This window comes from Leptonotus elevatus, chromosome 2 (assembly GCF_054856555.1).
Source record: "Leptonotus elevatus isolate MCC_2025b chromosome 2, RoL_Lele_1.0, whole genome shotgun sequence".
Classification (NCBI taxonomy): Eukaryota; Metazoa; Chordata; class Actinopteri; order Syngnathiformes; family Syngnathidae; genus Leptonotus; species Leptonotus elevatus.
In genome coordinates this window covers 20,355,299-20,381,253 of record NC_141240.1, presented here as the reverse complement: position 1 = coordinate 20,381,253, position 25,955 = coordinate 20,355,299, and the positions used below count along the sequence as shown (strand labels likewise).

Sequence of the window (25,955 nt, the reverse complement as noted above, 5' to 3'; positions counted from 1 at the left end):
AAAATCCAGAAACGAAAAGGTTTGAAAAGTGTCACTTTGGGGTCAATCTTCATGTTATTACTGAGATTGCTCCGAGGTTTGAAGGGTTGTGTCATTGAGACTTACCTAAGATGCCGGTTGAATGTGAAAGAGAAAATAACTATTTGTAAATAAGTGGAGCAGATGTTCCAAGAACAATTGCAACAATACGAAATAATAATCATTAGCTCTTAAACAGTTCTGTAGAGTTTGATCACTGTTGATTGACCGATTGCATCCGAAGTGGGTCAAACTTTGGAAGGACAGACTACTCACTGGTTTAGCTTGCAATCATACTGAAAATGAAACTTTGCTGTCAATGTCTGCATTTTCTTTTACAATCTCAAACGTTTAAGACGCTTTAGAGCCGTCCTTATTAACTCATTCACTGCCATTGACGGCTATAGACGTCAAAAATGCATTTGAACTATTTATTAGTTTCACATTTTTTTTCCACTTTTGTTAACAAGAGTATGAAAACCTAGATTTTTTTTTACTGTACATTTAGAACATATATAAAATTCGTGATTAATCGTGAGTTAACTAGTGAAGTCATGCGATTAATTACAATTAAAAAATTTAATCGCCTGAGGCCCCTAATTTTTAATAATATTTTCTTTAAAAAAAAGTGTTTAATTTTTAATAAGCTTTTTTTTGTCTTTTTTTTTTTAAGATTAAAAATTAGGGGTGTCAGACGATTACATTTTTAAATTGTAATTAATCGCATGACTTCAATAGTTAACTCACGATTAATCACAAATTTTATATCTGTTCTAAATGTACAATAAAAAAATTGTAGGTTTTCATACTCTTGTTAACAAAGGTGGGAAAAAATGTTAAATTCATAGAAATAGTTCAAATGAATTTTTGACGTCTATAGCCGTCAATGGCAGTGAATGAGTTCATGAGAATCTACACCGAAATATCGCCTTAAACCTTGGGAAGGACACCAACATGAAGGTGCGGGATTTAGAGAAGATATCACGGATACTCGCAGACAGGAATCACACTGGCTTCAATCTGAGATGCAGACAGAACGATTCATATGTCCACCGGCAGGTCCTCACATCCTCGAGAAAGCCAAGAACAATCTTGACCATTGACGCTCTTAAGGAAGAGGTCAAGCAGATCAGAGCGACAAGCACGATTTAAACATCTTGTGATAACAATCACATGACTACCAACCCCAAAAAATCAGCTGATTACTCAAAGACATTAGAACCAAATCTTTTATACATACCTGTGAGGAAAGGCCTTGCACAAATCCGATGATGGATGTTTGACTCCCACTTTAACCCGTGGGCGTTTTTTTTTTGGGGATAAAATTATTGTAATTGTTGCCAAAATCTGGCATTTCCTTTGAAGTGTGATAACTTAGTCATTTATGAATATTTTTTTCACTTTCAACCGCTCAAAATGTTCACTGGCATCAGACCTATCTATGCATATATAGTTTTAAAAAAAATAGTTTTTTTTAATGCCCTCTATGGACAATAATAGCAGTATTATGCTAACAGCAAAATTAACTATGCTGTATATATGTAAAATAAAGGTCTAATTTGAATATTTCATATGACATATTTAGAGGCTTGAATAAGTCCATAAGTCATAACAATATAATTTTTTATGCATGCCCGGTTTTTCACAATGGCATTTTTCTGAATAGCACAAAACTCTCATTTATGAATATTTTTTCACTTTCAACCGCTCAAAATGTTCAGTGGCATCAGACCTATCTATACATGTATAGTTTTTATTTTATTTTTTTAATGCCCCCTATGGACAATAATAGCGGTATTATGCTAATAGCAAGACTAACTATGCTATATATATATATATATATATATATATATATATATATATATATATATATATATATATATATATATATATAAAATAAAAGACTAATTTGAATATTTCATATGACATATTTAGAGGCTTGAATAAGTCCATAAGTCATAACAATAGAATTTTTTCTGCATGCCCAGTTTTCACACAATGGCAGTTTTCCGAATAGCACAAAACTCTTGTAATTTTGCCAAAATCAGGCATTTCCTTTGAAGTGAGATAACTTAGTCATTTATGAATATTTTTTTCACTTTCAACCGCTCAAAATGTTCAGTGGCATCAGACCTATCTACACATATATAATTATTATTATTTTTTATTTTTTTAATGCCCCCTATGGACAACAATAGCAGTATTATGCTAATAGCAAGACTAACTATGCTGTATATATATATAAAATAAAATAATAATTTGAATATTTCATATGACATAGTTAGAGGCTCAAACAAGTCCATAAGTCATAACAATATAATTTTTTTATGCATGCATTTTGTATTCATTTATTAGCCTTTTTGTGTTAACACTCTCAACACACAAATTCCTCTATTTTCATGTTTATGACTCGTCAAAGAAGCGATTGCATCAGTAATCACGGAAAATGCATTATAACACATCAGGTTTACAGCATATCAAAAACTGTGATTTATAATGGGAGTCAATGAGCCAAAATCGGGCATTATTACAACAATTTAGTGTGAATCTCTCCCTCCTGTTTGGTAATAATTATAAATTACAGCATGGCGCCAATTTGAACTTCAACATTTTTAAACAATCCTGGTAAATTGTCAGGTCCCTAGTGTAATTTTTTCAAATGCTTTTTCTTTGATAAAAAACAGAAAAACAGAAAAAAGCCAGAAAATGGACAAATAACGCCCACGGGTTAAGTACCCGAGCACCTAATTTACAAACCTTCTGAAACGGCCTATTGGGAAAACTCACTTCCTTTTACCTTGAGAATGTTTTCCTCTTTTTTTTTTTTTTGGGGTATCAAACGGTTTGATGAATTTGTTCCAAACCTCCGTCCAAAGCTGACCAATTGCGTCATTGTCTGGCTTGCCAGTTTTTCATGCCAAATCAATGCACTTATCACTGTTTAACATTACTATGCATGATGACTGTTGCATGTAATCAGGGGCCCCGAAAGGGATGTGATGACAATGCTAAGGGCCCGTAACTAACAGGGGTAGAAAATTGTTTAATTTCTTTTAAGACGGAGCGGGGGTCTATTGTGATTTTTTTTTTTTTTCAAGGGGCCCCAAATCCCTGGTAGCATTCCTCCTTGTAATGGTCCCTCGTTGTATTAATAGCTTGACAGAAAAGCGTTGACTTTTGGAATTTGGAGTCTTCAATCAGAAGCATGATTTTTTTTTTTTTAGCAGAGGAGAGAAAATCCACCCTGGAGATCCTGAACCAAAATTCGAACCCAGGACCTATAGACTTTAAGGCAGATACACTAACCACAGTCGACAACTACACCAGGAAATTGCAGACATTCCATCACCCCAAACTTCTGACAAAAATCCAACACCATGCATACTGTATCCACTTTATGCATGTTAAAAATTAATACTGATATAAAAATAAAAATAAAACATCAAATGGGCCTATTTCTAAGAATGCTGTGAATATCTCAGAGGAATATATTGGGTCAATTGCTATATCCGTTGTACACTTTTTATTTTGTCTTTTTAAATTGGTTGTGTCTTTTTTCTTTTTAATAAATCAAACATTTCTTGTTTTTTCACGTCTTGATTTTATTTTGTGATTTGAATTTGATAAGCTACATGTTATGTCAATTTACTGTTTTCATTCATCCTACTTGTGGTAGGATTTTATCTTAATTTTCACTTGCCTTGTCTTTGGCTCTGTAAAGCACTATGGACTTGCCTTGTGTATGAATGGTGCTATACAAATAAACTTTTGTGATCAAATTGTAGGCAATTTCTGAATTATTTTACATGAAATATATATATTTTTTATTCAGATTTGTTATATCTGAATGACTACATTTTCAACATAACTTTAAACAATAGTTCCACATTTGGTTCCACTTACTCAATAAGAAATAGCCCATCAAATATTTAAAACTAGAGAATTCAATATCTGTAGAAACTGTGTGTGACTGCTTAAAACCAGAATTGAAACTGAAAGCTGTGAAATGATTTAAAATATTGATAAGTGGGATGTCAGGCTTAGATTGGTTTGAATTGGTCAAAAAATGTGGAGGGAGAAGGGAATCATTTAAAATAAGAGTTTGAGTTTATTCATACATTCATAGATTACAAATTTCTAGGCTTTAAAAAAAATCTTCTTGTTCTTTTTTTTATGGCTAAGTCTACTACAAAAATGTTGTAAAAATTGTAAATGTTGAACAAGCTGATGTGGAATCAATGGAGAAATGTGGACGGAGTAGGTAAATGTCTAAAATAGCTCTCAATATGGGAATCTTATTTTGAAATGATGAGGAATGTGAGTAGTTCCCTAAATGTCCTGAATGTCTTGAATATTTCAAAGTTTGAATGATTTGAATTAGTCCAAAATATTTGGAAGAAGAAGGGAATCATGTAAAATGTGTCTTAATTAAAAACATATTTTGAGTTTACTCAGGTTTAAAACATTCATAGGATTACATTTCTAGACTTCTTTTTTTTTTTCTATTCCAATCTTGTTCTTCTTGATTTTTATGGCCAAGAGACTGTCAATAAAACATGCTAAAACTAATGAATGCAATTTCTGTGTGAATGCTGAAAAAGCCGAACTGAAATGATATGCGATGACTTGTAATGTTGAGTGTAAGAAGTAAATCGATGGATAAACGTGTAAAATATAATTTACGTTTAAAATTCGGGAGTAGTTCTGGAGATGAATGAGTTGAATATTTTGAGGTAGGAATAGAGGAATATATGTCTTCATAAAAACACATCCACCTCTACTTTCTACTTTGTGCTGCCAAGACACAGCCAATAAAAGCTTTAAAAATGAACGGGATGTGTGCGCGTCAGCATGCTAGGGGGCGGTGCTTATTGCAGCAGAGGCCTCATTGTCTGAGGATGCGGAGGAGCGAGGGAGGGAGGGAGGGTTGAGCCAGCAACTACACAAAGACGGCGAGCGGTGGAGAGACATAGACAAAGAGGAGGCGGCGACTACTCTCGTTCTTCATGTGGGGGAGGAGAGGGGGGAGGATTAACCGGCTGATCTGCAACACGCGCTCACACACACACACACACACACACATTATATAGGCAAACCAAACACTGCTCAGCATCACCGGGATCGACAGCATCACCATCGGTGGCAGGCGGGAGACAAAGAGTGAGACAGCGGTGAGGTGCTCAACTGGGACCATATCACCATCTGAGGAGAGACAGACAGACGGGAAGAGAGACAGGCACACCGGAGGAGACTGACTGGCGGACGGAAAGGGAGACAGAAGGACGGAAGAGGGACAGACGGGAGGAGGGACAGACCCACGGCCTTCATCACCTCCAGTCGCGTTCGTGTGCTATGGCCGACCACATGTTCCTGCTGCCGTGCGTGTGCTGAGCGCTGTGTGTGTGTGTGTGTGTGGTGGGTGTGTTTGGCTCGAAGCGTGTGCAAAGTGTGTCTGTGATGGGGAACGCGGAGAGCATGGAGAGCCAGTTGGCCGTCATCCGGTCCAGAGCCGCGCCGGTCCGACTCCCGATGCCCGACGCCGCCGAGCTCGAGGAGAGGTTCTCCATCGCACTGGTAAATACACAAATATGGAAAGAAATCACACACATGTTGGAGGTGGAGCTTGATGTAGGCTACTGGCGTCGAGGGGGGGGGTGCAAGACAGGTGCCGAATCAAGCTCTCAGACCTGGAAAGGAAACAACCACGGAAGATGATGTCACCAAACGTTTGGAAATGCAAAGTAAAAATTCTCTTTCAGAATTCCATGAACCTGCCTCCAGACAAGGTGCGTTTGTTGCGTTCCTATGACAATGAGAAGAAGTGGGAGCTCATCTGTGACCAGGTAGGAGCTCTTCATAAAGTTGACTTTGAAGACATTTCTTTGCCATTTCACATAAATGATCATGTTGGGGGTGTAGGAGAGGTTCCAGGTGAAAAACCCGCCGCACACGTACATCCAAAAGCTGCGAGGATTCCTCGATCCGGCTGTCACACGCAAGGTGAGATGGGAAAAAGATGTCAAATCTCAATAGCGGAACAACTGCTTGCTGTTATATGATTGATTGGTGGTAACGAAAAGACATCAGTTGAACTGAACACATTGATAGACATCTATCAATCCATTTTCGATGCCGCTTATCCTGTTCATAAGTCCACCTAATCAGAGTCAAAAGGTCTGAGACCAAGTCAAGTCCGAGTCCACAAGGTCCGAGTCCAAGCCCGGAAGAGATCAAGAGTAAACTTTAATACAGACAAATGCTATTTTCACCACCACAAAATTAGGAAAAATGGTGTCACTCCCGTCAGCATGGGGCGGCATGGCTTAGTGGTAAAATGGTCATCTCACATCCGTGAGATTGTGGGTTCGATCATCACCCTGGTGAGTCGGTGACCATGTCAAAGTGCCCTTGAGCAAGACCCTGAACCAAGATTTGTTTGCAGTGGACCTGGCAATACAAATATTTTGTGAGTCCAAGACAAGTCCGTCAAATGCCAAGGAGTCCAAGACAACGACAAAAGCGTGTCGAGTCCGAACACCGCTTCACTTGCTGCTATGACATTCATTAAGTCCGAAGGAAGCGTTTTTGGTATTAGTCAGCGGAGCAGTCATCGGATATAAGATCAAGCTAAGAACATTGTGAATCTTACCTTTGTTTTGTTTTTGTCTTTGTGCGTACAGAAGTTCAGGAGGAGGGTCCAGGAGTCGACTCAGACACTCCGAGAACTTGAGATTTCTCTTCGCACAAACCACATCGGGTACCCGACCGTTGCTTTATAACTCCCGACTGTCTGTACCGTATATATCTGACGCGTCCATTTGTGTGCAGGTGGGTTCGAGAGTTTCTAAACGAGGAGAACCGAGGGCTGGATGTCCTGGTTGAGTATTTGTCCTTCGCTCAGTATGCTGTCACGTAAGTCTGGAGATTTGTCATCTACTAATTGCATCCTACCGTGTTTTTTTTCCATGGCGGGGTGGAAAAGTGACAGATGTGTCTGTTCACAACTTTCCCTGTGCAGGTTTGACGGCGAGCAGTCAGAATCTGGAGGAGACGCGGCTTCAATCGACTCTCCATGGAGTCGGTCCATAGAGGATCTCCATGGCGACTGCAGTCTCCCGTCCCCATCGTCTGCACCCAGAACAGCGCGGCACTCCATCAGGTAACAAACAGCAAAAGAGAACACTTTGCAGGTCAGATGTCTGATCGGGTTTTCTTTCGTTAGTAGTTCCACCTTGGTAACGCGTTCCAACACGCTGCCCAGTAGCCGCACTCTAAAAAATTCCCGACTGGTCTGCAAGAAAGACGACGTCCATGTGTGCATCATGTGTCTACGAGCTATCATGAACTACCAGGTGGGACAAAAATATGCGGTTTCAAATCATGATGATGAGTTGTGGCAAGCGTGGAAATCATACGTGCGTCCTTCTGACCTCCTACTCAGTACGGTTTCAACATGGTCATGTCTCATCCGCATGGAGTCAACGAAATTGCTCTGAGCCTCAACAACAGGAACGCAAGGTTGCTAGCGCACATCAGAACATCTCAAATCATTCACTATAAACATTATAAACATCATAAAAGAGGAACTTGAAACTTATGTTTCCCGTTCAGGACGAAGGCTCTGGTGTTGGAGTTGTTGGCGGCTGTGTGTTTGGTCCGAGGAGGACATGAGATCATCTTGTCGGCTTTTGACAACTTCAAAACTGTAAACACGTGACGTCAAAATGACTTTAGGTCCTTCGTTACTTCTCGAGTTGATTGGTCGGTTGATCTTTTCCAGGTGTGCTCAGAGTCCATGCGCTTTGAAAAGTTGATGGAACATTTCAAAAATGAAGACGACAATATCGACTTCTTGGTAAGATCGACAACCGCGACGACCCTCCGTCTTGGCTGTTTTGCTCACCTCTTCTTCTCGTTATTGTCCGTCAGGTGGCGTGCATGCAGTTCATCAACATTGTGGTCCACTCAGTGGAAGACATGAACTTCCGAGTCCATCTGCAGTATGACTTCACCAAACTCAACCTGGACGACCACCTCGAGGTAACGTTTCGCAAAACGTGCGCCTCACTTGAGGAAATCTCACCGTCGGCATCCGTCACATAATCTGACCTAGCAAATCGGAATCATTACCCTCGTGCCTGTCTGCCGTCTGCCAGAGGCTGAAGCACACGGAGAGTGACAGGTTGCAGGTGCAAATCCAGGCATACCTGGACAATGTGTTTGACGTGGGGACGCTGCTGGAAGACGCAGAGACTAAAACTGCAGCTCTGGAACGAGTGGAAGAGCTGGAAGAGAACCTGAGTACCGTAAGAAAAGGCTGACCAGACATAATGGCAACACAGACGACTTATTTCCTACACACGTGACTCTCTGCGCAGATGTCGGAGCGTCTGTTGGACGTAGAAAATGAAGCAATGCTGAAGATTGTGGAACTGGAAAAACAGCTCATGCAAACAAACAAAGAGTTGGACCAAATCCGGGTCAGTAATGTTCATTGATAACCCCCCCCCAAAAAAGCTTCTTTGTTTCGCTTTTTGAACATGTACAACTAGCAAAACTAGCAAAACTAGCATTTTACGCTAGCACTGTTTTTGTGTTGCGCAGGACGTGTACGCCAGCGCCAACACGCAAGTGCACACACTGAGGCGGATTGTTCGGGAGAAGGACCAGACCATTCGCCGTCAGAGTCGTCTGGAGCGACAGGCCCAGGAGGCCCAACAGGCAGGAGGTCCCGGAGCTCCTCAGCCCCAAAGAGGAGAAGGCGATGGGGGTGTGGCCAATTCTGCCTCTCCCTCGCCTCCTCCTTGCGCCACTCTCTCGCCCAGGTAGTGTATTCAAAACTTCCTGTTCATGTTTACATGTAACACAAAAACATTAAAGACAATTATTATTATTATTATTATTATTATTTCAATGATCCAGCCCAGAGACAGTGGCCTATCATAACATGGGACCAGGAATGGGCGGTGCTTCAGATATGCCAGCCCCACCCCCGCCGCCTCCCCCGCCACCAATGCCAGGCTCAGGTAATTGTGAACGCCAATAAAAACTAATTACCAGAGGTGGGAATAAGTCAGAAATAAGTCTCATGTCTTAGCCGTCAAGTTTCAAGCAAGTCCCAGTTTAGTGTGAAAAAAAGAAGTGTAGTCTCTAATAAATTTCAAGCAAGGTTTCACAACATTCAGTCATTGGAACAGCAAGACCACGTCCTTTGTTTTTGTTGTATGCTGACGATGTTTGGGTTTCAGATAAAAAGATGAATATTTACATTGATTATTTAATTAACTTAAAGTGAATAACATTGAATATTTGGTGGCATAACCCGTACTTGTAATGCAATGACGCGTTGACTTCACTCGACTGTTGCAGTCTTGCTTTGAAATATTTTTCCAGGCCTTTGCTGTAGCCTCTTTAAATTCTTATTTAATTCTGGAGGTTTCTCCCTTCAGTCTCTTCTTCAGGAGGTAAGATGTATGCTCTATTGGGTTAAGATCAGTTGATTGACCTTTTGAATCTAAGACCTTCCATTTTTCCCTTGGTGAAGTCCTTTGTTGTGTTGGCGGTGTGTTTTGGGTCATTATCTTGTTTTATGTTGAAGCTTCTCCTGATTAGTTTGGATTAATTGTTCGGTAAATTACCAGACAAAATGATTTTGTGGACTTTAGAACTCCTGACCTGACTAAATGAAGTTACTCCCCAATATGCCACCAGATGACACCAAAGGAATACTTTCATGTTAGACATGGCTTTGGCCCAAGCACAAAAACAACAGTGAAGAAAAAAAAATATGCAGCATATTAATGTTAATACAGTTATATAATACCCGAACTGCAAACATGGGGATGTGGGATTTCAATGCACTAATTAATTTTTTTTAATTAAAAAAAAAAATGTTGCTTTCAAAAACATCTACCTGAATAATGCTGATTTCCACACATAAACAGGCAAGATTTGTGCAGTCATGCAAGCAAGTCTCAAGTTTCAAAATTGACGACTTCAAGTCGTCTCACTCCTCTGCTAATTGGAGTAAAAATTATTATTTTTTTTAAAAAACTCCCAAGAGCTTCCTGTCCAACATGCAATAACACTGGATTGTCTTCTTCTCCTTCTTTCAAGTGTCCAACGGATTGTACCCTGCCTCTCCACCGCCTGCTCCTCCGCCACCTCCCCCGCCTCCTCCCCCTCCGTGTCGGACCAGCGAGCTCTCCTCGACCCTGCCGATGCCGCCTCCTCCTCCGCCAGTGGCCCCCCCGCTTCCGGGTTCAGGATGTGCGCCCACTGTCATCTTCAACTCTGGGCTGGCAGGTGAATTTAAATGGAGTCATTCCTTTAGGTATCGTTTTTAAAATGTCCTACATTTAAGCACGGTGTTGAATTGCAAACAGTTTATAATGTTAGTTGCACTTATCTTGTATCTATTAGGAATGAAATTGCATCGTAATGTTGCTCACGGTGGTGGTAATTGGAGAGCTGTGAATCGTTTTAGGTGGTGCTTACTTCACTGATTGTCACTAACAAGTTTGTTTTCTTTTATTCTGCTGTCAGAGGGACCACTCAAGTTATTCTGTATGTTTAATGGCTACGCACATATTTAAAGCAATCGTCACTTGTCAGTCACCTGTCAATCATCTCTCCATCGTCCATGTGTGACCCTTTTATCCGTCATCCACCTCCACCAATCACCCGTCCATCTTACCATAGCTAATCAACACGTTGTCCGTGAACCACCAAACCTTGTTTACAAAGAATCGCGACGTACAATGTGCGTTACCCTGACCGATCCGTTTGCTCACTTGCGCAGCGGTGAAGATAAAGAAACCGATCCAGACCAAGTTCCGGATGCCAGTTTTGAACTGGGTCGCCCTGAAGCCGAGTCAAATCAACGGCACGGTCTTTAATGACATCGACGATGAAGCCATCCTGCAGGTAGCCGTTCAACCAACCTGTCGTGTCAGTAAACGTGGATCCAGCTGTTACCAGTTTGTTTGTGTTCAGGATCTGGATGTGGAGGGCTTTGAGGAACTCTTCAAAACAAAAGCTCAGGGTCCAGCGATGGACTTAACGCTGTCCAGGCAGAAACTTCCCCAGAAAGCTCCATCCAGAGTCTCTTTGCTAGATGCCAACCGAGCCAAGAACTTGGCCATTACATTGAGAAAAGCGGGTCAGGGTCCAGAGGTCATCTGCCGTGCCATCCACACGTAGGAGACAAAACTACTCCGTACTTTAAGTCCCAGTACATACCTGTCCAAATTGAATGATTAAAAACATCACCAAGTATATAAATTAAGGTTTTAAAACTTTGAAAGATCAAGCCGTAATCCTCAAACGTGAATGTGCGGAAATTACGCCCCACTCAACTGTCAATCAAACAGCACCTCGAAAATGGATACTACTTCATCGAGCATCTTTCATATGCGTCCACATAACTACAACTCCAGTGGCTGAAATATGTTCCTCCAGTTCGTCACAGGGCTTTTTCCATGCCGGGACAACGAGGCACTCTAAAGTAGTCAAAATTCCCCTCACTATTGCACTTTTCTCTGCGTGACGTGTGTGCTCACCACTGACAACGAGGCACTCTAAAGCAGCCAATGGATAATAGAAGGGTAGAGGCATTTTAAGGGTGAAGGCATAACTATTGAGTTAACTGAGTGCTTATCGATTTTTTTATTTATTTTTATTTTTATACTCCTTGCTCACTGTCTGTCAATGAGTGGGCCACTTCCACCTACTGTAGTGGATATGCAAATACACTTTATTTGATTACGAAGAAATTATCTTCAAACACGTATAATATTTTTAAAATCAAATCAATGAATTCCCTTGACAAGGTTTTTAAGTTGAGGTTTAAAACATGGAAGATGGGGGGTGGGCATAATTAATAAGCCTCTTTTCAAATGTAGAGTAAAAGAAAAAACTTTTACTCAACATCTGGGTAAAGAACCTGAAAAATATACTTAAAGGAATGCACTTGAATTTAACCATTTTCAGCCGTAAAAAGTTCATATTTTGTCTATAATTAATTTGATAACATTATTTTTCATGCACGATTAACACCTGTAAAAACACATTTTGCTGCGTGCTGTCAACTGAAAATGACATCACAGGTGCTTAGGAAACATGTAACCAATCACGGCTCATCTCTTTTCTAGGTTTGGTCATGTGACATTAGCAAGTTGAGCCATGATTGGTCGCTACATGTTTCCTCCTCAACACGCATGATGTCATCTTCAGTAGACAGCAGGTGGCAAAATGTGTTTTCTAAGGGATAGTTGACTCATTGAGCTATTTTCTACAGTGAGAAGATAATATGTTGTCTATAATTAATGTGATAACTTTACATTAAACATACATTTAAAAAAAAAAATTCACTTATTGTCGACTGAAGATGACATCACCTGTGCTGAGGAAATAGGTAACGACCAATCATGGCTCAGTTTGCTGACCAAACCCAGAAAACAGGTGAGGTCATTACCTACTTCCTCAGCACAGGTGATGTCATCTTCAGTCGGCAGCAAGTGGATACTTTTATTTTTAAAAGTATTAATTGTATTTGAAAAATAATGATATTATCCAATTCATTCTGGACAAAATACAAACGTTTTACTGCAGAAAATGGCTCAAGTATCCCTTTAAGTACAGTGCCACTGCTCATTGTGCTTGCTTAGGTTTGACCTGCGAACAATTCGGGTGGACTTTGTGGAGTGTCTGATGCGTTTCCTGCCGACCGAAGCTGAGGTCAAGCTTCTCCGTCAGTACGAGAGAGACCGAAAACCTTTGGAGGCGCTGAGTGACGAAGACAGCTTCATGATCCAGTTCAGTCGCATTGAAAGACTCAACCAGCGCATGTCCATCATGACCTTCATGGGAAACTTCAGCGACAACGTACAGCTGTTAACACCGGTGGGTCGCACGTGCGTGGGAACGTAGAAGCGCCTGGTGTGACATCTTTTCTAACGAGCTCACGTTTCCTTGCAGCAACTCCACGCCATGATTGCGGCGTCCGTTTCCATAAAATCATCTCAAAAACTGAAAAAGATACTCGAGGTCAGTTTATTTTGTGCGCTCACCACTGTCCTTGTCATTTTCACTCATTGTCCTTTTGTTTTTGCAGATCATCTTAGCCCTTGGGAATTACATGAACAGCAGTAAGAGAGGTGCTGTGTACGGCTTCAAACTACAGAGCTTAGACCTGGTAACACACACACACACACACACTCGCACAGGGTTGGCTGACTAACTTTGATACACAAAACAACAGGCACACTTTTAAACAGACAAATTAGTCAAGTCATGTAGTTCAAGTCCAAAGTCAAGTGAAGTCGTAAAACTGCTGACTTCGCCCGACCTGACGTGACTGTTGCCGGTTGCCGTACTTTCAGCTCCTGGAGACCAAGTCAACTGACAGAACACAAACGTTGCTGCACTACATCAGCAACGTGGTCAGAGAGAAATATGCCACAGCGGCGCTCTTCTACAACGAACTTCACTACGTGGACAAGGCGGCTGCAGGTTAGAGGTGGACTCTTGCCCCAGCATTGCATCATATGCGACCAAAAACATACGTGTGCAGGCTTGGGGAGTAATGGAATACATGTACCGCCGTTACGTAATCAGAATGCAATTTTTTTTAAACTATTCCTTTAGTGTAATCAGATTACAGGTACATTTATTAAAAATGGGGATTACTTCGAGAGATTACAATTTCTATGATGAGAGAGAGAGAGAGGACAGAGCTAGAGAGAGCGCGTACACGCCCACGCGAGTGGGACCGTTGCTACATGTCGGGGAGGTGGAAACGAACGAACTGACGAGTCGTGTCCTCCACACGCGGGCAGTTTGAAAAAGATTCACGGAAGGGAGGAGGAAATGGCGACCGGTATTCACTGGAATTTACTCGGAGCGAAAGTTTGAGCTAAGAGTCCAGCGGCATGCTACGCGCTGTAGCTTCTTGCTAGCTTCTAGCTATAGCCTACAACCATAATGTGAGTTACACCTTCCAAACAAATCTTCCTCCCACCAATTTACTATTTAAACATCATACACAACATATACACGGCTAAACTTGTGACTGGGATAAAATCCTCATTGGATGACTATCTATCCATCTATCCATCTATCATCCATCCATCCATCCATGAGGTGTGGTTGCTTTCGGTGACAGTTCGAAAACAGCATATGGCCTTCAATCAATCAATAGCCTACATGCTTTTTAATTACGCGTGGATTTTTGCTATTTGTAGGCTGCCCGGGTCCCTATCACATTGTATAGAATATATATTGTGGTGATATTTATTTGTATTTTGTCTTCATGAGCATACTCAATATTGGAGTAATCCAAAAGTAATCCAGTTACATTACTTAATTACTTTAATATGATACTTGGATTACATTACTTATTACATTTTTTAGCAGGTAACTTGTAACTGGAATGGATTACATTTTAAAAGTAAACTCTCCCAACCCTGCGTGTGTGTGTTCCAGTGAGTCTGGAGAACGTGTTATGCGACGTAAAGGATCTGCAGCGAGGGATGGAACTCACCTGGCGTGAATTCAGCGTGCAGCACAACGCCACCTTGAAAGATTTCATCAGCCGGCATGAATCGCGACTCAACAAACTTCTAGAGGATGCACGCATTGCTCAGGTAAACACACACATACCCTAACCCTAGTTTGAAACCCTAAACCCAGGGTTGAAACCCTTCTTTGAAACCCAAACCCTAATTTAACCCATAATTTAAAATCCTGCTTTGAAACCCCATTTTCAAATACTAACTGCTCTTTGAAACCCTTAACCCTAGTTTTAAACACTACTTTGAATCCCTAATTCTAGTTTGAAACCAAGACCTCTCCTAAATTAACATTTGGATGTTAATTTGTGTCAGTGTTACTTTTTCACACAGAATCTCAATTTGTTTTTGCGTTTACTTTAAATGTCCCTTTTATTTTGAAACCCTACTTTGAAAACCCCTAATTTTTAAGTGTTACAGTGCATTGGACATCATTTTATCATGTTATCATTTTTCAAGTCTTAAGCGTTACTTGTGCCAGTTTGAAACTCTAATTGGAAACCATAACCTGTTGGAAACCCTAATTTAAAACTGTAACCCTAATTTGGAACCCTTAACTCATCCACTGCCATTGACGATGTTAGATGTCAAAAATTTAAAATTAGTTTCACCTTTTTTCCCCACTTTTGTTAAGAAGAGTATGAAAACCTAGAAAAAAACTGTCTTGTACATTTAGAGCAGATATAAAATTTCTGATTAACTAGTGAAGTTATGTGATTAATTACAATTAAAAAATGTAATCGTCTGATGCCTCTAATTAAAAAAGAAAGGAAAATATTAAAAAATTTGGGGTGTCAGACGATAATTCTTTTTTTATTGTAATTAATCGCATGACTTCAATAATTAACTCACGATTATTCACAAATGTTATATCTGTTCTATATGTACAATAAAAAAATCTAGGTTTTCATACTCTTGTTAACAAAAGTGGAAGAAACTCATAGAAATAGTTCAAATGAAATTTTGACGTCTATAGCCGTCAATGGCAGTGAATGATTTAACAGTATCAGTGAAAGAATATTCAAATCAACACAAAAACTCCTGCCGCATGTGAAACAACTCATGACTCGGGTCTCATATTTCAAGGCGTGGCTGTATATACGTTTTTGGCCATCTGTGGGATGTTTCCTAAAATGATGTGCCTCGGCTGTCTTCCAATCACATCAATGCAAAACCTTGACGGTCATCGTGTTCGTTTGAACTCTCTGAAGGACGCCTTTGAAGATGTGGTGAAATTTTTTGGGGAGAGCTCCAAGACAATGCCGCCGTCCGTCTTCTTCCCCATCTTTGTTCGTTTCATCAAAGCGTACCGGGTGAGTGACCCCAACAAGTCGCGTGGTCTTTGTGAGCCGTGCTAACCCGCGCGTGTGTTCAGCTGGCTGAGGAGGAGAACGAACAGCGACGGCGTCAGGAGCAGATGATGCTGGAGAAACTGGAACAGGAGGAGCAGCAGCAGCAGGATGAAGAGACCAAGGTTAGGACCAAGATCTCTGATAGGCGGACAAGACATGTCACGACGATGGGGGCGCGGTGGGGGTGTTTGAATTTGACCTTGTGACAGTGGGCCCGCTTTGGAAGCGTTTCATCGTCTTGCCTTTCCCCGCAGTCGCCTCACAAGGGCAAACGGCAGCAGCAGGAGCTTCTGACAGAGCTGAGGCGACGACAAGGAAAGGACAGCCGCCATGTTTACGAGGGCAAGGACGGCGCCATTGAGGACATCATCACAGGTAAATGACCTCTGACCTCATGACATCACAGGTGAACGCCATGAGGAATTAGGAGACTCGAGTGCGTCTTTAACCCTCAGGGCTTTACGCTGGACATTTTTGTCTGCGTATGTAATTGACTAAACTAGCTCTTAAACTACAACAATAATGTCAAGTTCAGACTAAATTCTACAGTTTGGCTCTATTTTTTTTGCCATGTTTGGCTCTTGGAAACCAACCCAAAAGAAATTGGTTTAATTGGGTTACACTTTAGACAAAACTTGAACATTTTCGTAATTTAATTAATTTATTTATTTTACTAGAATACATACTTGTGGATTGTTGGACAATGGAGTAATTTCATGTAACACAGAAGCGTTTATCGGTTTATCTAATGTAGCAACAAAAAACAAAAACACTCTTTTGACCATGGAGAAGAATTACTTTTCAATTGAAGAAGTTGCAACTCTCTGCTGACTTTAGAAAGACTGTGCTACAGTAACAATATAAGATAATGAAAATATATAAATAAATTGACTTTTGAGGCTGATTTACAACCTGTAAATAAAAAAGACGAAATGCTGAGTCAAAAACGTTATGCAGCAAAGAAAGAAAAAGAGATAAATACCATAGAATAAGGCCCTCCATCCACCAACCATCCAGTCTTCTTTGCTATTTTAACGGCCATTCCCCCCTCAGCTCTGAAAACGGGCCCCTTCACAGCCCGGTCGGCCAAACGGAGCTCTCGATTCTTCTGCGACCCCGCCCACCCCGAAGAACACTTCTGAAACGGCAAAGAAGATCCTCTACGTTGCCTCGCCCACCTTGAATTAATGGCAACAACAAGCACTTTGAACATTTCTAATTGAGGAACACGACGACGTCATGCTATCTATGCGATCCAATTGTTCAGTCAGCGAGATGTTGCGCTCCAGTCTTGAAACTCTTTTTGGAACACCGGACTTTCTGAGGAGCCGATTCCTTGTACAAATTACATTGTGGAGACTTCATCCACTCGTGTATGCTGCTCAATCAACAAAGCACCGGATTTCTGTCTCTGGCAGATATTCATAAACTGAAGACGAGCGGTTGCGCAATTATTTTTGATGGAGTGGCGCAGCGAAAAGCACATGCTGACATCTTGCGGACCCCAAATGTGTCCCAGCAAATTTTGGACAAGTATATATGAGTGTGGTAGTAAAAGTTTTGGTTGGACTCAGGAGGTTTGTTAAGTGGATCACGTACAGGGTTCTATTATTGGTTTGTACTGTATTTAAACTATTACCGACCAAATTTCACTTCAGGTTTCATTAAATGAAATCCAGTTAACAAACGTAAAAAAAAGAAAGAAAAAAAAGATCTGTAATTTATTGTAATTGAATCATGAACAATCCTCTGTTTCGTCACCTCAAGTCTTACGAGCTGGCTGCTCTGCTTGCTTGCACTTACGATGTGGGTCAGAAAAGTTCATTTCAAATCCAAACGACCAGTTTTCCGCTCCAATGTAGGCCAGATGATCAACCGACTCGTCGACAAAGACATCCCGCAACGAATGCTTCGTTCTTGGCTGAGAAAAGGCGAGACTTGTGGCGGGAACTTTTCTGACTCACCTGGCACAAAACATGCAAACAGGTTCTTGGTTTGGCCAAGGAGGCCACCCCGCAGCCTCCAACAACCCCCATTCAGACCAACCCGATTCCCGCCTGCTTGTTTCTTAACCATCAGAGACCCCAATGTTGCCCTTTTTCGTCTTTCCATTCAAAACATGAACACAAAAGAGCACAAAGTTTTCTACATTTTGTAGGTTCTCCAGTTTTTGTTGTTGTTACTGTGGTTGAGTCTATATTTGGTGTAAATAAATAAAACACGTTGATTAAAATATCCTCCATTATTTGATTCATATATGCATTTCATTTTTCATAATACATTTCTCAATGTGCGTATAATAGATGATCCTAACCCAACAACAAGGGTTTGAAGCAAACAACAAAATAACCACATACTAGGACCCCCCCCCCCCCCAGTGGGGTCTCTCGCATAAAAATTACAATTAAAGGATGCCACAAAACTGCTGAACAGCAAACCAATATTAAGTGCAAAAATTCATTTTGAACATATTTTCACAAAAATGAACTCATTCAAAATGTCAACATTATTGAGGTACTTACTTTGTTAATGTGCAATTTTTTTATTAGGCCTACTTACGTTGTGGTACAGGGCAGTATAAGACCCAGTGTAAATGCATGTCTGCTATCTAGTGGTGAAGTGATATTACAACTTCATAATTCGGCACCCAAAAATTTGCATATTCATGACTTTTCCCCCCTTCGATATATATATATATATATATATGTTTTTTGTTTTTTTTGTCTTTAATCTTTTCTTTTCAGTTGTCCCTGGATTTGTTTCCTCCATGTCTACGGCCACATATTTTAAAAAACAACAAAAACAAATTTTTTTACCAGATTTTTTTTGGGGGAGGTGTTGTAAATTATTAGTTTTTAATCCCTCCAAGTACCCCCTCGTTTCCCATCCCTGCTTATAGATGGCTAGTAGAAATTATTTATTAACAGGCATGTATGTTGAGACACATTTTGCAAAAAATAATATTACTGCATTTAAAATATCAGCGATAAAACAAAATGTTGTAATAGTGCCATATGTCCCGGGGGGGTGGGGGGATGGGGGTTGGGGTCAAATATTCATATCTATTTCAGTATCCATGTCAATTGGTCATCAAAATGAAGAGTAAAATAAGCCATTTTAGGGGGTGATCAAGAGCTATTTGGCATTTCAAATAATAGTTATGGATCACTTACTACAGCTATTTTGTCTTAGGAAAACTATCATTTACACAAGTTAACGGTTCTATATTTTGCAGATGGGTTCATTTAAATTTCAAAGGGATGGTGGGACACAAATTGTGTGCTAATTCTGGAAACATGCATACACAGAAATAGTGATTTTGTATATATATATATGACATAATGAATAACAATACATTTGTGTAATAGATATTAAATCATTTATAGACTAATTAAGGGAAATAGGATAATTTCTTACGACACAGTTGTTGGAAATCAGTCACTACATTAAAATACGCTGCCATAATATGTGCTCTTGTCAAAGCTGATTGAAATTATTGGTAAGGTAACCGTCCTCGCCAAGTTGAGTAGGTAGGATCTTAATTGTCTTAAAAGCGCATCAAGGAGCATTCACTAAATCTGACCTCATGCAATAATGACAACCAGCATGATCAAACAGACACTTTTCTTTTATCATATACATTATTCACAGAGGACTTGAGCATTACAGGCATTAAACATGAACTAATTTGACATTGTGACAGCCAGTTATATGCTTTATTATCATGATGAGTTCTCCAGTGTCAGTCCCAAGCCTGGCAAAATGTGCGGGTTACATCCTGTAGCGCTTCCGACTAAAACTTGCTCGAACAAATTATGCAAATAGAAAGTCAACTACTACTTTATTATCATTTCTTTCCGTTATGACTAAAAACCATCTGTGTCATCTAGTTACATACAGTATAACGTGCACAATTGTATATCAGATGATTGTGTATGTTTAAAACAAATTTGACATGAGATATAATTATGGCAAGCAAATAGGTAGGCAGTACTGTTCAATTGACGTTAAGAAGGGATTTGATGAGGAAACAATTTGTTTGTACTATGTCACCACAGTCAGACAAATTGCAATTTCGGTTACACATTTTCTGCCAAACTGAAAAGAACAAATCTGACCAGCCGCCGAGCCTTGAGTTTGACACTCAGGATTCTGCATCCGTAATATTTCATAACTTTCAAGGACGCAAATCTAACCTTTGCCTGGCAATGCATTAATGGGGTTATTTAGACCAATTATAACAATATAATTAAAACTGCATAGGAACTGACTGTAAGATCACTTTTTGGCAGTGGACAATTTGGCTCGATTTAACCTTTCGGTCAACAAGCGATCCGAGGTGGAGCATCTTGCGAGGACCGCTGAAATTTCGGCTTCGTTCCGGCGTTCAATCGCTACGTCTGCGGCCCCTTCGAGGTCCCTGAGAAGAAGAGAAGAGTTTCCCTTTTTGAGCAAACAATTAACAACACCTGTGGTCATAGGGAAGGGACTTGCAGCGACATCTTACCCGACGCACAGGTGAGCTTTCACCTTTTGATCAGGCGTCACTCTGGAAACGTACTTCTTTGCCTCATACTTGTTATTTTTCTTGATGCAGACATCTACAAAGGCCTGAGGAGGACACAAAACAAAAGTTAATTTTTAAAAAGTTACAAGGACGATTGGGGTCCACTTCCACCTACCAGATAACCTATGGGAGACTTTTTACTCTTTGAGAACTTCTCCAACTCTTCCCATTCCTCTTTCTCTGCTAAAGATTTCAGTTTCAACCACCAATACCTGGACGGGTAAACAGACAGAATTTGAGTTCATTGAATTGTTTGGCACCCCGAGTTAAATAAACAGCACAACAGAATCACTTCCTCGACATACCTCTTGTCAGGTACTTTGAAGTCTCTGTAAAGTTGATCCGTCTGCTTATAAAGTCCCAACATAAGCAACGTCTCCATGGTTGCCTGCACAGGAAGTGACATCACAGGAATAATATCACTTCATTTCTACGCAGACGGCCTCAGTTGCTCCAAACTTTGATATACCTGCAGTGACAAACCCAGAAGCCCCGCCCCCTTCTCATCATCGAGTTTCTTTTGGAAACGGAGGAGACGCATCTCATCTTCGGTGGCCTGCAAAAATAAACGGTGGTTCATCGTCAACGGTGATTTGGTATCGTCATCGTTTCGTCAGCTTGTTCTTACCTTAGAAGCAAACTCATTTTTAGCTTTGTTGTATTCGTCCACGGCACTTTGCAGGTGAGACAGACGGCTGTCTAACCTCTACGCACACAAATCAAACATGTCAGTTTTAGTGACAATAGAATAAGTGTTTATAATAAAAATATATATCTGCAGGTCAGACCTTCTCCCTGTAACTACTGGCAACATAATAGTTGGCCAGCTCCTGATGGTCGTCATCCTGATTATAAAGATCCCGCAGAGTTTCTTGTTCCTGCAGTTTACAAAACTAAAACACGAGACGCACAAGTTGAACGACCCCGGAGTCGCATGACGAGAGGAAAATCCCAAGAATGAAGATGAGGAGGAAAAGTTCTCACTTGTCTGTAGAGACTGAGAGCGACAGGCTGGTTTCTTAGAGTCATGAAGAAATCTCCTCTATTCATCTCGTTCTTCAGGTGATCAACAACCATGTAAACTGACACACGTGTACACACAAAATTTCAGTCAACAGGTTGGAAGAAATTGATTCCTCCCACAAAAGGTTTACATTTATTTTTGAACTTGTGGTCTGCCAATCACAAGAGACTTCAAGATGTTAATTTCCACTCCCAACTGGAGCTTACCGTCAAACTAAACATAACACTCAAAAAACAGTTGGGTCAAAAATAACCCAAATTGGGTCAAAAAGGGACCAACTCAACTTTTGGGTTTTTCGATTAATCCAAAATGAAACAATGGGTCAAATGAATAACCCACAAAATAACCCAAAAATTGGGTTGCTTTTTGGGTTATTAATTTAACCCAACTTTTTGGGCTAAATAAATCAGTTGGGTCGGTTCATTTTTCACACAATTCATTTGGGTTATTCAATTTACTCAAAAAGTTGGGTCAAATAAAATATCAACCCAGAAAACAACAACAACAACAAATTGGGTTGCTTTGTAGGTTATTAATTTAATTTTACCCAACTTTTTGGGCTAAATAAATCAGAGTTGAGTCGGTTCATTTTTCACACAATTCATTTGGGTTATTCAATTTACCCAAAAAGTTGGGTCAAATAGAATATCAACCCAGAAAAACAACAACAAATTGGGTTGCTTTGTGGGTTATTATTTAATTTGACCAAACGTTTTGGATTAAATAACTCAAAAAGTTGGGTCAGTTTATTTTTGACCAAATTCAGTTGGGATATTAAATTAACCCAAAAAATTTGGTCAAATGAATAACCCGCAAAACAAGCACAAAAAACAAAAAAAAGTTGTTTTGTGGATTAATTTTTTTAAATGATTGTATTCATTGAATTTGTTTAATAACTGAAAAAGCCCATATTTCACCCAATTTGGGTTATTTCTGACCCAACCATTTTTAGAGTGAATAATTACGACCACATAACTACATAGCTTTAAGGTCCGCCATCTCAACTGTTCCATATTTGGCAGGTGGACACGGCTGTTCGACATACCCAAGTCCGTGTCTCCGCTCTCTACGGCTTTACTGAGAGCAAGCTGACTCCTCTTCATCTTCAGTAGAAGAGGAACTTGCTCCCCCGACCGGGCCTCCGAGTCCAACAGCTGCGACGCACGCAAACAAATCAGACACCAAACTATGTACGAGTCTAAGAATAACAGCCAAACATGCAAAGTAACCAAAAACGGAGATGAGTATTTCTACCTTAATGGCGAGCTCTGTTCGTCCACACTCATAAGCTTTAGCAGCGATGTGCGAGTACGACACACCCAGTGAATCTCCCACCTTCAGGCACACAGCTCTGGCTATGGCCTCATCCGACAGTTCCTTCTGCTGGACCTGGGCACGCGCACATCGAGACAAACATACAAGACAGTTCCATCGGTTAAAAGATAGCACTGTATGATGCAAAGAAGTGAGGAGTCAACTTACTTTACATGCAGCCCAATGTTTGAGAACCTTGCTGACTCCCTGATAATCTGGAATCTTCAGGTAACGGCAGATTTCTATGGCCAACTGATACAATTGACGGTACACCAACCTACACGTACACAAAATTGTAGTCATGTTGACGAAAACGCCGAGATGGAAGTCAAGTTGACTTTACCTGTCAATCAGCACCTGCAGGGTCATCTGTTTGAATCTTTTATCAAATGTCAAGGAAATCATGAAGAATATATGCGTGCGTATGTTGCCGAGTGTGCAGTGGCGGTTTCTGGCAAGCACATAAATGTGCGGCCCTAAAATGAAAACATTTGCTAGTTTCCTAACATGTACTGATAATAACACAACAATTATGGAAGCGTCCTGTTGTGTGTAAACACAACACTTATAGAAGCGTGGAATTGCCAATTTGGAGTAAACATTTTTGACTGGCAATTACGTACAAGTACATTAGAAAGTTGTTTTTTTAGTACATTTTTTAGCAGGCTAAATGCTAAAAACTTGTAATGCCACGGGGTATTGACATGCGCATACGTAAGTTAAAAACAACAACCTGTAAAGTGTGGGGGGGAAAGCATTTTTTTTTTTTGAATTTGGCCTACGTTACACAAAAAAAAAAACAACGTAAAAATTGTTTATTTGTAATTGTGATGATTTGTTATTATGGCTTTAGTGCATGGTTCCTATGGGTATTAGCTTGCGCAAGTCAATAGCATATACATAATAACAATCAGCGAAATTATGAACAAACAATGTTTACTTACTTAATTTTCAAACTTATTTGGTATAATGTAGGCCAAATGCAAAAAAAAATTTGCATTCTTCAAACATTTTTAGCATTATGGAAAAAACTGCTAAGTTTTTAGCATTTAGCCTACAAGTCCATTCGAACATACTTGCAAATATGTTTAAACTTATTTTAAAATACTTAAGTTTCAACTTATTTGAAAGTACATTCAAATGTACTTGAAGGCTAAAAGCTAAAAACTTAGCAGTTTTTCCCATAATGCTAAAAACTATTATTATCATTTTAAATTAGCATTTGGCCTACATTATACCAATATGATGGAAAATTAAGTGAGTAAACATTTTTTATTCATAATTTTGATGATTTATTATTATGTAAAATACATTTAAACGTATTCGCAAAAATGTACAAACATATTTAAATATGTTCAAACGTGCTTGCCAATAGGTTTCCTTTTTTTTTTTTTTTTTTTTTACAAATATGTTAGAATGCATTTGCCAGTCAAAAATGTTTACTCCACAGTGGCAGTTCCACACTCCTGTACGTCACTCATTGGCGTTTGTATGGGGAATTTGATTTCCCTAGTGGACTCGCACTCTCTAAAAAAGATACAAAACAATCAAATCCTTAATTGACATAAAAGAAAGCCAGCATGCTGGGAAACAAAAACTAAAGTTTATGAGCCTCCAAAAAGGGGGGTCTCGCACAGCGTTCAAACCAAGACCGCCACTGTGAGCGTAAGGATACTGCGTGTGCGTGAGCGGCAGACCCACACTGCACTCTCTGACGGCATTCAAGACGCGTAGCTCTCGACAGGTGGACACAAAGTGCTCTGGACTGAAGTCTGTCAGGAAACATTTACCGAAGGATGCCGCCTGGTGAGTGCACGGACACAAAAAACACATTAGAATGAAAACAGGCCCGACCGAATATGGATATATATATTTTTTTTTACGCCAATGTTGATTTGGTTGTTTGGCAGAATGAAATACAGAAATGATAACAGATCAATCTAAACATATATATAATGAATAAAGAAACTTCTTTTTTTTGGTCACTTAACACAACAGTAAAAGCATAGCGTTGACATTTAGCGTTTGTTTAACTTTACAACAGAGAGAGAAAAATTGCCATTTTTTGGCAGATTTTTTGGTCTCATGTTTGAAAAAAAAAAAAAAATAAGCTGATTTTTTTTTTTGGTGCCAGCTTTAAAAGAGGTAATATCGGCCGATTAATCAGATGTACTACCTATATGACGTCATGGTGAAAAAGCCTATATATAGTATGAGTTGTCACCCGGAGTAGAGACTTTTGTGTGTTGGAGTCATATTCATGTCCTGCCGCCTCCACGCACTGTCTAACCGCCTCTCCCAGCATGCCTTGCTCCTTGATTTCCCGCAGGTACTCATCAGCCTTTTGACTGGACTTCTAGACTCACACATGCACACAACACAACACATGCAAGGATGTTACTTTTGGATTAATAAGCCAGCGGTGAGGGAAACATACAACACTACCTCATACTCGCGGTGGGCCTCCAGCAGCAACGCTCCGGGTGCCATGGAAGCGATTTTGAAGATGTCCTGACAGACGAGAGGAACTTCCTGCAGCAGCTCCTGATTGGTTGAACCGATGACTCTAACGCCATCCTGCTCACCAACACAAACGCAACGACTTTCTAGTGGGAATGTTCAGTGCAGTCAAGGATAAAACCCTCTGAGAACACGGATAAAGAAGAGTGGGATTTTGTTTATAGTGCTCAGTCTCAGCTATTGAGGATACTGGATGATGTCGTTGCACACTCCGGCCACCAGGAGGAGGTGGTCCCACAGCAGCACCACTGACGGTTGTTGGGATTTTGGTCTGCGGCACCTGCACATACAAACAGGCACACAATTACAAAACACGTTGACCAATGAGGAAGACAAATGTGCACTTTTATATGAACACAGGAATAACCTTTCAAAAATAACCTGCTACTAACTGGTTTCACATGTATAAACACTAGAGTTAGTGCTGTCAATACTGAATCTTTGTAAAAGGGATTACCCTATCGATTAGTCCATCAAATAATCGCGTTAAATGTATTTATATATTTTTTTGTTAATCCACTAAGGTTAGACATAAATTCAATTGAGTGAATATACATAATTTTATTATCTTCTATACATATGCATTATTA

The 25,955-nt window shown here is 40.1% G+C and overlaps 3 protein-coding genes across 8 annotated transcripts in view; 2 read left to right on the top strand and 1 right to left on the bottom strand.

Moving 5' to 3' along the window:
- Window positions 1-3,798, top strand: part of LOC147178785 (ATP-binding cassette sub-family C member 4-like) — a 31,110-nt gene extending 27,312 nt beyond the window's left edge. For 3 of the 4 annotated variants that reach the window (XM_086067435.1, XM_086067437.1, XM_086067438.1), the window contains one exon: window positions 3,243-3,798. The gene's annotated coding sequence lies outside the window, so the exon portion shown is untranslated. The remainder of the gene's footprint in view (window positions 1-3,242) is intronic. The other variant, XM_086067436.1, reaches the window with a different exon arrangement.
- A 1,154-nt stretch (window positions 3,799-4,952) lies between these two features.
- Window positions 4,953-18,159, top strand: fmnl2b (formin-like 2b). Of its 2 annotated transcripts, none has more exons than XM_086069062.1 (28): window positions 4,953-5,592; window positions 5,778-5,861; window positions 5,938-6,018; window positions 6,699-6,775; window positions 6,847-6,930; window positions 7,037-7,177; window positions 7,244-7,370; window positions 7,460-7,536; window positions 7,630-7,723; window positions 7,799-7,873; window positions 7,948-8,058; window positions 8,175-8,324; window positions 8,397-8,498; window positions 8,623-8,843; window positions 8,941-9,044; window positions 10,135-10,323; window positions 10,564-10,584; window positions 10,820-10,944; window positions 11,014-11,216; window positions 12,687-12,921; window positions 12,997-13,065; window positions 13,133-13,213; window positions 13,401-13,530; window positions 14,503-14,663; window positions 15,800-15,901; window positions 15,964-16,062; window positions 16,195-16,315; window positions 16,994-18,159. In XM_086069062.1, exons 1-28 carry the CDS (start codon window positions 5,476-5,478, stop codon window positions 17,080-17,082), a joined length of 3,270 nt encoding a protein of 1,089 aa, XP_085925188.1. In that variant the 5' UTR covers window positions 4,953-5,475; the 3' UTR covers window positions 17,083-18,159. The 2 variants fall into 2 exon arrangements, with proteins under 2 accessions (XP_085925188.1, XP_085925187.1); XM_086069061.1 differs by having other exon boundaries at window positions 7,241-7,370.
- A 1,388-nt stretch (window positions 18,160-19,547) lies between these two features.
- The window catches only part of vps16 (VPS16 core subunit of CORVET and HOPS complexes), a 19,698-nt gene continuing 13,290 nt past the window's right edge, over window positions 19,548-25,955 (bottom strand). For both annotated transcript variants that reach the window (XM_086067262.1, XM_086067261.1), the window contains exons 9-24: window positions 25,556-25,645; window positions 25,291-25,462; window positions 25,070-25,201; window positions 24,521-24,648; window positions 23,189-23,224; window positions 23,014-23,122; window positions 22,786-22,920; window positions 22,577-22,685; window positions 21,492-21,589; window positions 21,296-21,400; window positions 21,136-21,213; window positions 20,977-21,063; window positions 20,813-20,895; window positions 20,623-20,719; window positions 20,448-20,551; window positions 19,548-20,360 (exon numbers count right to left, since the gene is read on the bottom strand). In XM_086067262.1, the coding sequence (XP_085923388.1) occupies window positions 20,219-20,360; window positions 20,448-20,551; window positions 20,623-20,719; window positions 20,813-20,895; window positions 20,977-21,063; window positions 21,136-21,213; window positions 21,296-21,400; window positions 21,492-21,589; window positions 22,577-22,685; window positions 22,786-22,920; window positions 23,014-23,122; window positions 23,189-23,224; window positions 24,521-24,648; window positions 25,070-25,201; window positions 25,291-25,462; window positions 25,556-25,645 (1,705 nt within the window). In that variant the 3' untranslated portion in view covers window positions 19,548-20,218. The remainder of the gene's footprint in view (window positions 20,361-20,447; window positions 20,552-20,622; window positions 20,720-20,812; window positions 20,896-20,976; window positions 21,064-21,135; window positions 21,214-21,295; window positions 21,401-21,491; window positions 21,590-22,576; window positions 22,686-22,785; window positions 22,921-23,013; window positions 23,123-23,188; window positions 23,225-24,520; window positions 24,649-25,069; window positions 25,202-25,290; window positions 25,463-25,555; window positions 25,646-25,955) is intronic.

Bases quoted from the DNA above. Each gene is read 5' to 3' on its own strand.
- fmnl2b (XM_086069061.1), top strand. From the start codon at position 5,476: ATGGGGAACGCGGAGAGCATGGAGAGCCAGTTGGCCGTCATCCGGTCC. The intron at 7,537-7,629 runs GTTGCTAGCGCA...TTTCCCGTTCAG, and splicing joins CTCAACAACAGGAACGCAAG to GACGAAGGCTCTGGTGTTGG. The intron at 16,063-16,194 runs GTTAGGACCAAG...CTTTCCCCGCAG, and splicing joins AGCAGGATGAAGAGACCAAG to TCGCCTCACAAGGGCAAACG.